The 15393-nt window shown below is 43.4% G+C and overlaps 1 protein-coding gene across 1 annotated transcript in view; it reads left to right on the plus strand.

Moving 5' to 3' along the window:
* The first annotated feature begins 1814 nt into the window (after positions 1-1814).
* LOC109902698 (cadherin-2) overlaps positions 1815-15393 on the plus strand; it is a 30919-nt gene continuing 17340 nt past the window's right edge. The window contains exons 1-2 of the mRNA XM_020499282.2: positions 1815-1959; positions 13542-14295. Of these exons, the coding sequence (XP_020354871.2) occupies positions 13702-14295 (594 nt within the window). The 5' untranslated portion in view covers positions 1815-1959; positions 13542-13701. The remainder of the gene's footprint in view (positions 1960-13541; positions 14296-15393) is intronic.

A 15393-nucleotide genomic window follows, 5' to 3' on the forward strand; every position in this document is an offset into this window, starting at 1 on the left:
CCTGGTGCCTCCGCCAATGGAACCGGGGGTGTCTCAGGTTCCACTCCTTAGCTGGCTCGAGAGGTTTCCTTGCCTCGGTTGGCTCGGTAGGCTCCCATCCCACATCATGCCTCAGCTGGCTCGTCGGGCTCCTACAACTCAGTAGTCATGTCGTTTTGTTCCCCCCAGTCCAGACACTGTTCTTGTTTCGTTTGATGTCCATTTTTCATTAAATGTTCACTCCCTGTACTTGTTTCTCATCTCCAGCGTCGGGCTTTACAAACCATGTGTATGTGACCAATACAATTTGATTTAATTTGATACCTAAAAAGAAACGGGGCATGGATCAGAAAATCAGTCAGTATCTGGTGTGACCACCATTTGCCTCATGCAGCACGACAAATCTCCTTCCCATAGAGTTAATCAGGCTGTTTATTGTGGCCAGTGGAATGTTGTCCCACTCCTCTTCAATGGCTGTGTGATGTTGCTGGATATTGGCAGGAACTGGATCATGCCGTCGTACTTGTCAATCCAGAGCATCCCAAACAAGCTCAATGGATGACATGTCTGGTGAGTATGCAGGACATTTTCAACTTCCAGGAATTGTGTACAGATTATGGCAATATGTGGCAGTGCATTGTCATGCTGAAACATGAGGGGATGGCGGCGGATGAATGGCACGACAATGGGCCTCAGGATCTCATCACGGTATCTCTGTGCATTCAAATTGTCATCGATTAAATGCAATTGTGTTTGTTGTCCATAGCTTATGCCTGCCCATACCATAATCCCACTGCCATCATGGGGCACTCTGGTCACAACGTTGACATCAGCAAACTGCTCGCCCACACGACGCCACACGATGTCTGCCATCTGCCCGGTACACTTGAAACCGGGATTAATCCGTTGAAGAGCACACTTTTCCTCCAGTGTGCCAGTGGCCTTTGAAGAGGAACATTTTCCCACTGAAGTTGGTTACGACGCTGAAATGCAGTCAAGTCAAGACCCTTGTGAGGATGACAAGCACGCAGATGAGCTTCTCTGAGACGGTTTCTGACAGAAATTCTTTGGTTGTGCAAACCCACAGTTTCATCAGCTGTCTGAGTGGCTGGTCTCAGACGATCCCTCAAGTGAAGAAGCCGGATGTGAAGGTCCTGGGCTGGCGTGGTTACACGTGGTCTGTGGTTGTGAGGTCAGTTGGACTTGCTGCCAATTTATCTAAAATGATGGCTTAATTTAGCATTAAATCATCCTGCAACAGCTTTGGTGGGCAATCCTGCAGTCAGCATGCCAATTGCACGCTCCCTCAAAATTTGAGACATCTATGGCATTGTATTGAGGTGTGCACTGTCATCCACGCCCCCGGACTTTGAGATACTCCGACATGACATGCATCAAGCACACCCATCTTATTAGTGGTGGTGAGATAATATACATTTTGTCAGACTAATTTGTAATTGACTGTCATAGCCAAACATTAAAAGTATGTGATTGTTTAGTTGAGAAGACAGTCAGAAATACTGTTAAAATGTTTTTCAATTGATTGCCATAGCCCCAAATAAAAAAGTCTACATAATTTGTTTGACATGGTTGGGGTCCCAAACATTTTCAGATATAAAAATGGGGTTGTGAGGAAAACAGTTTGGGAACCCCTAGGCTAAATATGAATTCACATGATGCAAAGCAAACATGCCCACAATCACATTATGGCATGAAGGCTGGCAAAATAGTAGCCTAGTCTACAATATCCCAAAAATATGACAAACAAACTGTCAGCCCCGCAAGGAGGAGGAAGGGGTCTGTGAGGACAGAGGGGGAGTGATATGGAATTTTCAGGGACAGTGAGAGTAGAGAATGAGAGCGGGCACACAAGGAACACAGGCTTCTCTCCAACGTTGGATTCTAGTTGTATTTCATTCAGCGCGTTCACTTAAATCACAGGCAGTTGAAAGAGCTATGAGATGATATCTTTATTGAAAGGTAAGATTGAAATTGGTGTGAGAAAAATGCATCAGGACAAAATGTTTTGTTCTTAATATGGTTCAGTTTATTTGTAGCCTACTTTCACTTTAGCCCATTTATCTTGCAGAATGAATGGGGTATGGATGGTTTATCATCATGTTTTTATTTTAATGTCAATACAAAAATCCATTTGAATCTGAATATATATCATCTGAAATAGAGCCTAAATTGTGTGGTGCACGTGCTTATACCAAAATAAAATGTGCAAAATAAAGATGTTCGCCTTCAAATGTCAGGAACAGATGTCAGCTGTTTTAGCGGCAGTCTAAATGCAGACAAATACAGAGTTATCCAAGAGATCTGTTGGAATTATGGGACCAAACTGTGGCTATTCTGTTGACTGAACTAAACGCAGAAATTTGACAGATGGTACCAATTTGATTGTCATCTTCCCTCCCTTCCTGGACTAGGCTACACGTGTGTGTGTGTGTGTGTGAGTGTGTGTGTGTGTGTGTGTGTGTGTGTGTGTGTGTGTGTGTGTGTGTGTGTGTGTGTGTGTGTGTGTGTGCGTGTGTGCGTGTGTGCGTGTGTGCATGTGTGCGTGCGTGCGTGCGTGCGTGCGCATGCTCAGAAACGCTCACCTGCAGCCTGCACTGGTTCCACAGTCCACACGGATTTACTCATGCTTAAAGGGTTAGTTCATCAAATTACACATTGGTTACCTTACCCTGTAAACAGTCTATGGAGAAGCTATGACAGCAATCCATCCCTTGGATAAGTTTCCCTGGCACTGTTCCCACAGTGTTAACATTTTAGCGTTTGTGTGCAGATCACAATAACATGCGTCAGAGGGGTCACAGCTCCAACGTTCTCTAACAAGACAAGGTCATGCTCCAGGCTGTTCAGTTTATCTAAAGTATGCTAATGCCCAGCTTTGAAGTGTGTGTGTGTTTGTATGTGTGTGACACAAGAGGAGAGAAAGTAGGGAGATAAATAACAAACTCTTGTAATGAGAATGAGAGAGACCATGTACCACATTCACACACCAACAACACTTTGACTTTAGACATCAAAGAGAAAATCATTATCAGCCAATTTCACTCAGCATATAGGCTTTACACACACACACACACACACACACACACACACACACACACACACACACACACACACACACACACACACACACACACACACACACACACACACACACACACACACACACACACACACACACACACACACACACACACACACACACACACACACACACACACACACACACACACACACACACACAGACACACACAGTATCCAGCCAGTATAGATATTCCCTAGTCCCCGCTCACCGTAGTCTTTGTTGAACACATTTATTTGTCAAGTGAATGTACAGCTGAGTCGTAAGCACTAGCACATTGTTAGAGCATACGTCTGCCACAACACAGAGCTTTGATTGGGTATTGAACTACTACTTACTGACTGTCTGAATGTAAGATGGTGACAAGAGCAAGATGGGGGATGTGCCAAGTATAGTCACAATGAGCCCTCTCATCAGTTTGATTTGGACAGGCTGTGAAGACTGAGAGAGGGAAAGAGAGGAGGGAGAGAGAGGATGAGCAGTCTTAAATTGTTAAATTTAATGGAAGGAAGAAGAGAATGCCAGGAAGATGCATGGGTGGAGTAAAATCTCTGCCTGTCTTTGTTACTTAAAGGGGCAATAAACAGTTGCTACATCCATTTTTGGACTTGTCAATGAATTATATATATTATTTAAACTCCGACATATGCAGCATTTACCATGAATGCAGTCTCCGCTAACGTGGGAACTTTGCCTTAAAGTTCTCATCAGACTGTAACACTTAACTTCCACAATATGGATTGAGTAGCTTGAGCCCATAAGCTTGTTTTTCTCCAATGTTTGTAAACAAGTAAATGTAAACAAACACTGTATAGGCTCAAAACATGGTTAAAACTGTACTTTTACATTTTAGTAATTTAGCAGACAGTCTTATCTAGAGTGACTTACAGTTAGTGCATTCATCTTAAGATAGCTAGGTGGGACAACCACATATCACAGGCATACAATGTACATTTTTCCTAAATAATGTAGCTGTCAGTAGAGTCAGAGCTAGAGGGGGGGGGGGGGGGTCAAGTTCATGTGCTGGTTAAGTGTTTAAAAAAAACATACTTTTTTTATGGGGGGGGGGGGGTTGAGGTGAGGAGGAGGGTTATTTAAATGTTTGAAGAGGTGGGGTTTCAAATGTTTTTGGAAGATGGGCAGGGACTCCGCTGTCCTAGCTTCAGGGGGAAGCTGGTTCCACCATCGGGGTGCCAGGACAGAGAAGAGCTTGGACTGGGCTGAGCGGGAGCTGCCCTCCCGTGGGGGGTGGGAGGCCCAGGAGACCTGAGGTGACAGAACGGAGTGTTCGGTTGGGGTGTAGGGTTAGAACATAGCCTGAAGGTAGGGAGGGGCAGTTCCTCTTGCTGTTCTGTAGATAAGCACCATGGTCTTGTAGTGGATGTGAGCTTCAACTGGAAGCCAGTGGAGTGTGCGGATGAGCGGGGTGACATGAGAGAACTTGGGAAGGTTGAAAACCAGACTGGCTGCTGTGTTCTGAATTAGTTGATGGCACAAGCGGGGAGCCAAGCCAACAGCGAGTTGCAGTAGTCCAGACAGAAGAGGACAAGTGCCTGGATTAAGACCTGCACCGCTTCCTGTATGAGGAAAGTTGTACTCTACGGATGTTGTAGAGCATGAACCTGCAGGAGCGGGTCACTGCTTTGATGTTTGCTGAGAATGACAGGGTGTTGTTCAGGGTCACGCCAAGGTTATTTGCACTCTGGGAGGGTGACACTTTGGAATTGTCAACCGTGATGGAGAGGTCTTTGAGCGGGCAGGCCTTCCCCAGGAGGAAGAGCAGTTACACCTTGTCGAGGTTGAGCTTGTGGTGGGCCGACATCCAAGTATATCTGCCAGGCTTGCAGAGATGCATGTCGCCACCTGGGTGTCAGAAGGGGGAAGGAGAAAAGTAGTTGAGTGCCATCCGCATAGAAATGATAGAAGAGACCATGTGAAGATTTGACAGAGCCTAGTGACTTGGTGTACAGAGAGAAGAGGAGAGGGCCTTGAACCGATCCCTGGGGGACACCAGTAGTGAGAGTATGTGGTGCAGACACAGATCCTCTCCACTTCACCTGGTAGGAGCGGCTCTGCCAGGTAGGATGCAATCCAATAGTGTGCACAGCCTGAGACACCCAGCCCCGAGAGGGTGGAGAGGAGGATCTGATGGTTCACTGTGTCAAAGGCAGCAGATAGATCTAGGAGGATGAGAATAGAGGAGAGAGTCAGCTTTGGCAGTGCGGAGAGCCTCCGAGCCACAGAGAAGAGCAGTCTAGATTGAGTGACTCGTCTTGACTGGTTAGGGTCAAGAAGATGGCTCTGAGAAAGTTGAAGACAACACGCTCAAGTGTTTTGTGAAGAAAAGAAAGAAGGGATACAGGGCCCAGATTCACAAAACACTTCTTACGCAAAAACATAAGAAGCTTCTTAAGGGCCTCCCGGGTGGCGCAGTGGTTAAGGGCGCTGTACTGCAGCGCCAGCTGTGCCATCAGAGACTCTGGGTTCGCTCCCAGGCTCTGTCGTAACCGGCCGCGACCGGGATGTCCGTGGGGCGACGCACAATTGGCCTAGAGTCGTCCGGGTTAGGGAGGGCTTGGCTGGTAGGGATATCGTGCAACCAAGGTTGCCAGGTGCAAGGTTGCCAGGTGCAAGGTTGCCAGGTGCACGGTTGCCAGGTGCACGGTTGCCAGGTGCACGGCTGCCAGGTGCACGGTGCTGAGACATTGGTGTGCTCTGACACATTGGTGCGGCTGACTTCCGGGTTGGATGCGTGCTGTGTTAAGAAGCAGTGCGACTTGGTTGGGTTGTGTATCGGAGGACGCATGACTTTCAACCTTCGTCTCTCCCGAGCCCGTAGAGATGAGACAAGATAGTAGCTACTAAAACAATTGGATACCACGAAGAAAAAAAAAATTAAAGAAAGAAAAAAAGCTACTTAAGCTTCTTAAGAAAAAATATATGTTCAATTGCTTTTTATCTCACTGCCCTGAGTTTAAGACAAGGGTTTAGCTATCTTGGAATTAAGAACGTGTACAAAAACTTTATTTTCAAGAATCTACTTACCACAAGAACATTTCCAATAACCATTTTTAGGAATAGCAACTTTCCTTAACTTTCTTCTTAAGTCTATAGTTAACGAAAAAAATGGCAGTTAAGAAGACATTTCCTGTCATTCATGAAAGATCTCAATTTACTAGACATCTGGAGACAGTTGCACCCACAGGATAGGGACTACTCTTTTTATTCACACCCACACAAGACACACACACGCATAGATAACTTTTTACTTTCGACACAACTGTTTCATAGAGTGTTAGATGTCGAGTATCTCCCCAGATTGCTTAGTGACCATTCTCCTCTGGTATTATCAATCTCCATTCCTACCAAGGTAAAAGGAACATATAGATGGAGACTAAATTCTACACTCCTAAAGCAACCTGAATTTTGTGCATTCATCAAAGAGCAGATCAATATTCTTACTTTGACAAACAAACCCTCTGCTCCTGACAGCTTCATTCTTTGGGACACATTGAAGGCCTATCTGAGGGGACAGATTATTTCCTATACTAAAGGGCTGAAGAAAAAACACGGTGCGGAACTGAGTGCCCTTGAATCTGAAATCTCCGAGCTAGAGAAAACCTACCAAAGAGGCCCGACTAAAGATCTATACAGGCTTTTGGTAAATAAAAAATTTTAATATAATATCCTGAACACATATCAAGCTGAGAGGGCCATCACTAAATCAAAACAGCGTTATTACGAGCTTGGAGAGAAAGCTCACAAAGTATTGGCATGGCAACTGAAAGCAGAGGAAAGTAAGAGGACAATTAATGCCATAGAAACTCTTACTAATGAGATATCTTTCGACCCTACTGAAATTAATAATACTTTTAAGAAATACTATGAAGACCTCTACACTTCCCAATCAAGCGATGATCTATCAGAGATTGACTCCTTTCTCTCCTCTCTCAACCTCCCATGCCTGTCAGGGGAAGACAGCGAGCACCTGAGTGAACACTTCTCAGTTCCTGAATTGTTGGAGGCCATTAAATCCTTACCTTCTAATAAATCTCCTGGGGAGGATGGCTTCCCTCCAGAGTTCTATAAAGAATTTAGGGAGCTGTTGGTCCCCTACCTTATGGAGGTACTTAAAAAAGCCAGAGAAGACAACTGCTTTCCAGAGTCCTTCTCTCAAGCAGTGATTACTGTAAACCACAAGAAAGGGAAAAACCCGCTTAAGTGTGCCTCCTATAGACCAATCTCTCTCCTTAACACAGATTGTAAACTGGTCACCAAGATGCTATCTAAGAGACTGGAGTCATGTCTTCCCCTGTTGGTTAACCCAGATCAGACTGGCTTCATAATTAATAGATTGTCCTCCAATAATCTCAGAAGGTTCTTTGATATAATGCACCTTGCTAACAAAAACAAAATACCTAGTGTCGCAGTCTCCCTCGATGCTGAAAAGGCCTTTGATAGGGTTGAATGGCCATACCTCTTTCGCGTCTTGGAAAAGTTTGGTTTAGGTACCGTGCTTGTAAATTTGATAAAATCACTCTACAAATCTCCTAAAGCTAGGATTGCTACCAATGGGATTACTTCCTCCTCTTTCCCTCTTTATAGGGGGAACAGACAAGGTTGCCCAATTAGCCCCCACCTCTTTGCCCTCGCCATTGGCTGAGGCTGTTAGAACGTGCCCTGACATACATGGCTTTGAGGTGGGCCCCCATACCCATAAATTATCACTCTTTGCGGACGACCTTATCTTATTTCTAACAAACCCAGAACACTCCCTCTCTCACTTGCAGATGCTACTACAGTGTTATAGTTCTTTCTCTGGATATAAGGTCAATTTTGATAAAAGCGAAATCTTACCATTGTCTGTCTTTGACCATCATACCATCAAGCACAAGTTTCCTTTTAGATGGTCGCCTATGGGCTTCACATATTTGGGCATAATGGTGGATGGTAATCTGAACAACCTCTATAAACTCAATCTGGCCAGTTTGTTGCAAAAGGTGGAGGTTGACCTTTGTAAATGGATGGACTTACCTCTCACTCTACTGGGTAGCATCAATGTAATTAAAATGAATGTCCTGCCCAGATTTCTATATCTGTTTCAATCTCTCCCTATCCCTGTTCCCGCAGCATTTTTTTCCTCTCTCGACAAGCTGACCAGACGGTTTATCTGGCACAGCAAAACCCCTAGGGTTGGCCTGGATAAACTGACCCTTGATTACAGTCAAGGGGGCTTAAACCTCCCCAATTTTAGAATGTACTACTGGGCTGCACAGTCTAGGTTTCTGGTTCAGAGGTTTGACAATGGTCCCTCTCCCTCATGGTTGAACATTGAAAAGCTTGAGGTAAATGATGACACTGGGGCAGAATTGTTTTACAAATGGGACAGAAAATCTATAAAAACCATCACAGACAACCCTTTAATTGTACATTCTGTCCTGGCATGGTGCAAATTGCATAAGTTGTTCGGACGAGAGGGATTCCTTTCCCCCAAAACCCCTTTATGGAACAATAGATTGATCCCTATGTTTTTCCAGAATAGTAACTTTAGACCCTGGTCTGATAAGGGGATCACTCTTCTGGAACATTGTTACGAGGAAAGAGTTCTTATGTCTTTTGATCAGAAATACCACTTGCCTAACAGGGACTTCTTTAGCTACCTACAAATATGAAACTTTATTAGGGTGACTCTCAAGGGACAATTGAACCTACCTAAGATGTCACCTATTGAACAACTCTGCCACGCAGACCAACCACTGTTCAAGACCATTTCCCGTGTATACGATGCTCTTATGTCAGGACTAACACTGCCTGGGCTAGATAAACCCCGACTTAGATGGGAAAAAGATCTGGGTATTGATCTTGATGAGGATCTATGGAGTGACCTATGCAGGGATGGTGTTACATCCACATTGAACTCCTGAAACAGACTGATTCAGTATAATTTCCTCCATCAGCTCTATATCACCCCATCTAGACTGCACAAGTTCAACCCAGATATCTCCTCCCTATGTTTTAGATGTGGCTCAGAGGAAGGAACATTCCTCCATTCCACTTGGCAGTGTTCAAAACTACACGGTTTCTGGCGGGGGGTATGCGATACCATATCCTCAATTCACGGGGTTGCATTCCCTTTAGACCCGGAGGTCTGTCTACTGGGTAACTTTACTAACACCAATCTTAGGCAAAGCCATACTATAAAGCTAACAGAAATATTGCTCGCGATTGCCAAGAAATGTATTGCCTTGAAATGGAAATGGGATTCCTCCCTGCCAGTTGCAATGTGGCTATCGGAAGTTAATAGTTGTATCCCTTTGGAGAAAATCACTTACTGCTTGAGGAATAAGTTAAAGACATTTTACAGAATTTGGCAACCTTTTATTGACTATATGGAGAATCCCCCCCCCCCCCACATCTCATTGATTGAATCTATATATAATCCTCATATAATGTTTCGCACGTAATGTATAATATGTAGCCTACGGCAGGTGATCCAATGTCTCGGTTTTTTTTTTTTCTTATTGTATGTTTGTATATATAATTATAATTATAATTATTTTTTTGTTATGCTCGTCTGTTACTGTCACTTTGTCCTATCGTTGTCTAATATCTTTTCACTTTTGTTTTGAATGTTCTTAATTGGAAAATGCAAAAAAATAAATAAAAATAAATAAAAAGGAAGACATTTCTTCTTAAGAAGGTTTTGTGAATCTTGGTCCATAGTTTTTGACATCAGATGAATCGAGTGTTGGTTTCTTGAGGAGGGTGAAACTCGAGCCATTTTGAAGTCAGAGGGGACGCATCCAGTGGTCAGGGATGAGTTGATGAGGCAAGTGAGGAATGGGAGGTCTCCAGGGATGGTCTGGAGAAAAGAGGAGGGGATGGGGTCGAGCGGGCATGTTGTAGGGCGGCCAGACCTCACTAGTCACAGGATTTTATCTGGAGAAAGAGGGGAGAAAGAGGACAAGGCATATGGTAATTCTGTGTGTGTGGAACCAGTGTACTCAATAGGCTGAGTGACTGAGGAGTGGATGTTGTCAACCTTCTTTTCAAAGTGGTTGACAAAGGTGTTTGCAGGGAGGGAGGGGGAGGGGTGGAGGATAAAGGAGGGAGGAGAGGGTGGAAAAGAGTTTCCTAGCATTAGAGGCAGAAGCTTTGGAGTGATAGAAAGTGGCTTTGCAGTGAATACAGGGGAAGAGAAGGTAGAGAGGAGGGAGTGAATGAATAATAGGTCCTTTGGAAGTTTAGTTTTCCTCCATTTTCACTCAGCTGCCCGCGTTGGAGGAAAGGGAGACAGACAAGGAAACAAAGTAGAGACCTGGAGGGGGTTGCAGTGAGTTTAGTAGGCAAACAGCCTCTAGTGAGGTCAAACGTATTGCTTTGCTTGTGAGTTGGAGGGGATTGGGAAAGGGTGCAACCAAAAGAGGCAAGGAGGGGAAAGAGAGAGTTAGAAAGAAATGAATCCAAGGCAGAAGTCCGGGGATTGAAGTTGCCAAGTATGAAGAGCGGTGAGCCATCATCAGGAAATGAGCCTATCAAGGTGTCAAGCTCATTGAGGAACTCTCCAAGGGCACAGGGATAGATGACAACAATGTTAAGGTTGAGCGAAAAAGTTACAGTGACAGCATGGAATTGAAATGATGGGATGGTCAGTTAATAGAGGGAGAAAAGACAAAATCTCCATTTGGGAGAAATTAGTAGGCCTGTGCCACTACCGCAGATGCTCTCGGACTATGAGAGAAGATATGAAGACAGAGCAGCTGGAGTGGCAGTGATTTATCCAATTTTGATAACATGGATGGTCAGTCCATGCATCCATAGCTCTGTCTATGAATTTGAGAGTGACATTCTCCAGTCCCATCCCTTAGCTGTTTACCGAGATTCTTTAGTAATTTTGTATACTTTTTAGCCAGTAGTTCTGAAATTAGCGCTCACGAGCCGAAAGTGTTCCCCGAAAATTGAGTACTAAGTCACATATGTGCAGATATGTGCATTACGTCATTGCTCTCTCGCTCTGCTGTGTGTGCATCTAGCTAGCTGTCACTCAAATGTCTAGGGGCTGAAGCTCATTGGTTATAACTCGATTTGCTAGGGGGGTGGCCATGTGGGGGACAATAATTGGAAAATGGTGCAGCATAGCTTCCAGAAAAACAGTTGCTTTCAAACTAGGGATTTTGTGGCTAATTGAGGTAAAACAGTAATTCTGCTCATAGATTATGCATGTATGAACTATACGTTGACACATCCAGCCAAAAGTGGGAGGTTTAAAAAATACTTAGTAGTTGCCAAAGTTCCAGAGCATGTCTTTAAGCCAGCTAAGCTTTCCCTTCATCACATATTTCCCTCTCTCTTTCCCTCTTCCTCTATCTCTCCCCCCGCCCCCCCCCTCTCTCCCCCCCACCTCCCTCTCTCTTTCTCTCTCTCTCCTCCCTCTCTGTGTCTCCCTTTCTACCCCCTCTACCTCTCTTCTCTCTATATATCTATGTAAAGGCCTGACATGCACAGGCTATTTTTTATAAAAATGAAACAGCTTCCTTGCAGTGAAGCTGCACACAGAGTGAAGGGAGACTGAAACAGCTTCCTTGCAGTGAAGCTGCACACAGAGTGAAGGGAGACTGAAACAGCGATTTGCAATTTAGACCTGTGTCACCACTCATCAGCCAGCAACAGTAAATCGCCCTGACTCTTTCATTCCCTATTTTTATCATTCTATCTCTTTCTAGCCACGATCCATCCCCTCACGAACACTTACATCTCACATACTGAAAAATAATATTAAATGGCATGTTTTTTATTTAATTGTGGAGCGGTAGACATGAAAAACAATATGAAAAACACTCAAACTAATTGTTTTAAAATGGGCCAAGAAATTGATTTAAAGATGCAACATTATACAGAAGAAAGAGAATAGCTCTAAAAGCGCCAGAGCGGAGATATAGGGGATGGTTTAAAGATGAGGGAACAGACACATCGGCTCAGAGAGACTGAGTGCACATCTGGCATTCATATTGATGAGGTGGCTTTAATATGTGCAAAAAAATAGCCTTATTCCTTTTCAACAGTCATTTTTTATCTGCGAAAGAAAAGATGTGAAGAGTGGAGAAGGGTAGAACAAAGCAACAATTTTTCTTATGATCAAAAGCTCAAATTAGTACTTTGTTCTCAAGTATTAAGAAACTAGGGCAATTGCTGAATTGGAATGAATGAGTATTGTGTCCCTGTTGTAAACATTCTAAAATTGGATAAATTAAACATTCTGCTAAATATTACACAGTCATTTTGGGTTAATAATATTTTAACTTAGGCCCTCATTTGCATCTAAATGAAGGGGTGTTGTAATACAATGGCAGATATTTTAATTGCACTGTATAGTACAGATAAGGCGATTCAATATAAAAAAGAGGATTACTAAATCAGGGATTGTAGGGATGAGGCCATTGTATCCTTTCTTATCGATAGAAATTGACCTTTGAATATGAGTGTGTGTTTGTGATTGTGTGTTAAATGTGAGAGAGGAAAAAGGTAAAGAGTGACATTGACAAATTCACAGGAAGATTCACAAGAAAGAGCGGCGATTGCAGAAAATAGAGGGAGATAGATAGAGAAATTGGGATTACACATTTTCAGTCTTGTTAAATTGGTGACGAGCCTTCATTGTACAAAGCCTGGAAGATCGATAGCCGGGGTCTGACTCTAATACAAACGAAACTCGTATCGTTAAACTTTTGGGAAATGAGGACAGAAATGTATTAAAATATTTATGAGTCCAATTAATCTCTTAAGGGAAACTTCTTCTACTAATGGGCATTGAGGTATGAGGAGGCCATCTTTAGGATGAAATCAATCATCGGATGGACTGACAATTGTGTCTGACACAGTAAAGTAGTGGGCTGCGACACACAGTCTGCCCTTCAGGTCCAAACTCAGCCTCCAGAGACAACGCTCCCTTACAGGCTCTACATTGAGCTCATCACTTAACACAATAGTCTCATTATACTATGCCCCATTCTGTCATTAAGTATTAAGTGACATTCTTTAACTAACAGGTGTTGTGCTTTTTCACTGGTTATGAGCATGTCTGAGCCCTTGAAATGTTTTATTATGTTATAAATAGACAATAGATATTTATATGCTGCAATTTTACAACAAACTGACAATAGCCTCTGGTTTTCTATTAGCTATGACTATGGTGTCTAATCCTTCAATTCACCAAACACTAAACAATGGACAAATCTGAACATAGACAGTATGCAAAAAAACTGTGCAGACAGAACAGTGCTATTACAATATATTCCCCACAATGTGGAGTTGTAAAATGGCAGCCAGCTTTCCTAAGGTCTTGAGGAGTTAATGAGAATACTGTCAACAGATCTGCATGTCTTCATGCCTCCTGCACCTCAGAGCTGTTTGCTCTCCTTTTAATTAAAACAGCTGAGATTACTCTAATTATCTCTCTTCTCAGGTAATACAGCTCTGAATGAAAACCAAACAGAATGAAGACTGACCCTGGACATAGCAAAGGAAAGCACAATGTGGCGAGAAGACAGCAGAATCCAAGGAGAGGAACAAAAATCTCTGGAGAATTCATGTTGAAATTAGTTGACTAACATACCAACTCTACTATGACCACCCCAACGATGCTTCTTCTAGTTTTGGTTTGTATGTGGGAAGAGCACAGAGGTGAGAGCTCACTAATTGTTAGTTTACCAATTCCAGTTCAGAACAGTGAGGAAGCCCTAACAGATGTCACGGCTGGAGAAAACACTGTCTCTCTGGTGAATCATGGTGAGAATGCTGAGGTTCTTATGACTACCCACATTCCACTGGCTCCTGGATTAACAGAAAAGGTAAAGAATGGCCTGGATGAACTGGTACAGATATCAACCCAAACTGCCTTTACCCTTCACACCACTTGGAATGTAATTATATCCAAGAGTGAAGCTGTGGATAATGTTCACACTCAGTCACAAGAGTCCATGGAGGCAGATCCCAATGGAGAGCCCAGCCATCATTTGAAACTCCAGACTGACTTCCATCCAGAGTCCAGAGTTCTTCCAAAGAGCATCTCTACCCGGGGCTTGGTGTCTCAGGCGGGGGTGGTGGGGCTAACTCTAACTTGGGAGCGGCCTCACTCTCGTCATAGGCGGAGTTGGCAGTGGAACCAGTTCTTTGTGATTGAGGAGTACAGAGGACCAGAACCAGTGCTCATCGGACGGGTAAGGCCTCATCAAAACAAATGCTCATATACTGTATGTCATTAAAAGTACAGTGTGAATTAAAGTGTTATAAAAGTGTTCATACTTGTAGCTTTGGTTCATAAAAATGTCATACTTGTAGCTTTGGTTCATACAAATGTCATACTTGTAGCTTTGGTTAAGTTATTCCTAGAACAATAGCCTGATGATACAGTACTCTACTAGTCAGACATACTGTAGTTCACTAAGGTTAGTCAATAAATATGGTTGGTCTCACCACACCAAGAACACCATAGAGCTGACAGGAAGTCAGGATTAAACCAGTCTGATGATGAGATGATTGAAAAGTTTTAAGCCAGTTCGCACCTGATCCATCTAGAGCCATGGAGGTTACTTGTAGCACATCACAGGCAAAGCGGTGGACTGTTAATGCAGCTGCTGGCAGCTTTAGTGTGTATGTGAATTATATTAGCTGTAACGCTAACACGGAACTGTGCCAGCCACAGTAGAAGCAGCCATGTAAATGTTCCATCTTCCTCTCTGCCTTTTATTGATACAGTCAGGAAGGGATGGTAATCCAGTGGTGGAGACCAGTGTTGCAGTTAGTGCACTAGTCTGATTCTGGGATTGAGATAGCTATGATGTCATAAGGGATCTCACATATGGAGGATTTTTTTTTTGTGCAGCTTTATAGGGCTTTGAGGGAGTTTTTATGATCAAATCAAATCAAATCAAATTGTATTAGACACATGCGCCGAATACAACAGCTGTAGACCTTACAGTGAAATGCTCACTTACCAACAATGCAGTTGAAAAAAATATGAGTAAGAATAAGAAATAAAAATAACAAGTAATTAAAGAGCAGCAGTAAAATAACAATAGCGAGACTATCCACAGGGGGGTACGAGTACAGAGTCAATGTGTGGGGGCACCGGTTAGTTGAGGTAATGCAGTATGTACATGTGGGTAGAGTTATTAAAGTGACTATGCATAGATGATAACAATAGAGAGTAGCAGTGGTGTAAAAGAGAGGGGGCAATGCAAATAGTCTGGGTAGACATTTGATTAGATGTTCAGGAGTCTTATGGCTTGGGGGTAGAGGCTGTTTAGAAGCCTCTT

Source organism: Oncorhynchus kisutch, linkage group LG13 (assembly GCF_002021735.2).
Source record: "Oncorhynchus kisutch isolate 150728-3 linkage group LG13, Okis_V2, whole genome shotgun sequence".
Lineage (NCBI taxonomy): Eukaryota > Metazoa > Chordata > Actinopteri > Salmoniformes > Salmonidae > Oncorhynchus > Oncorhynchus kisutch.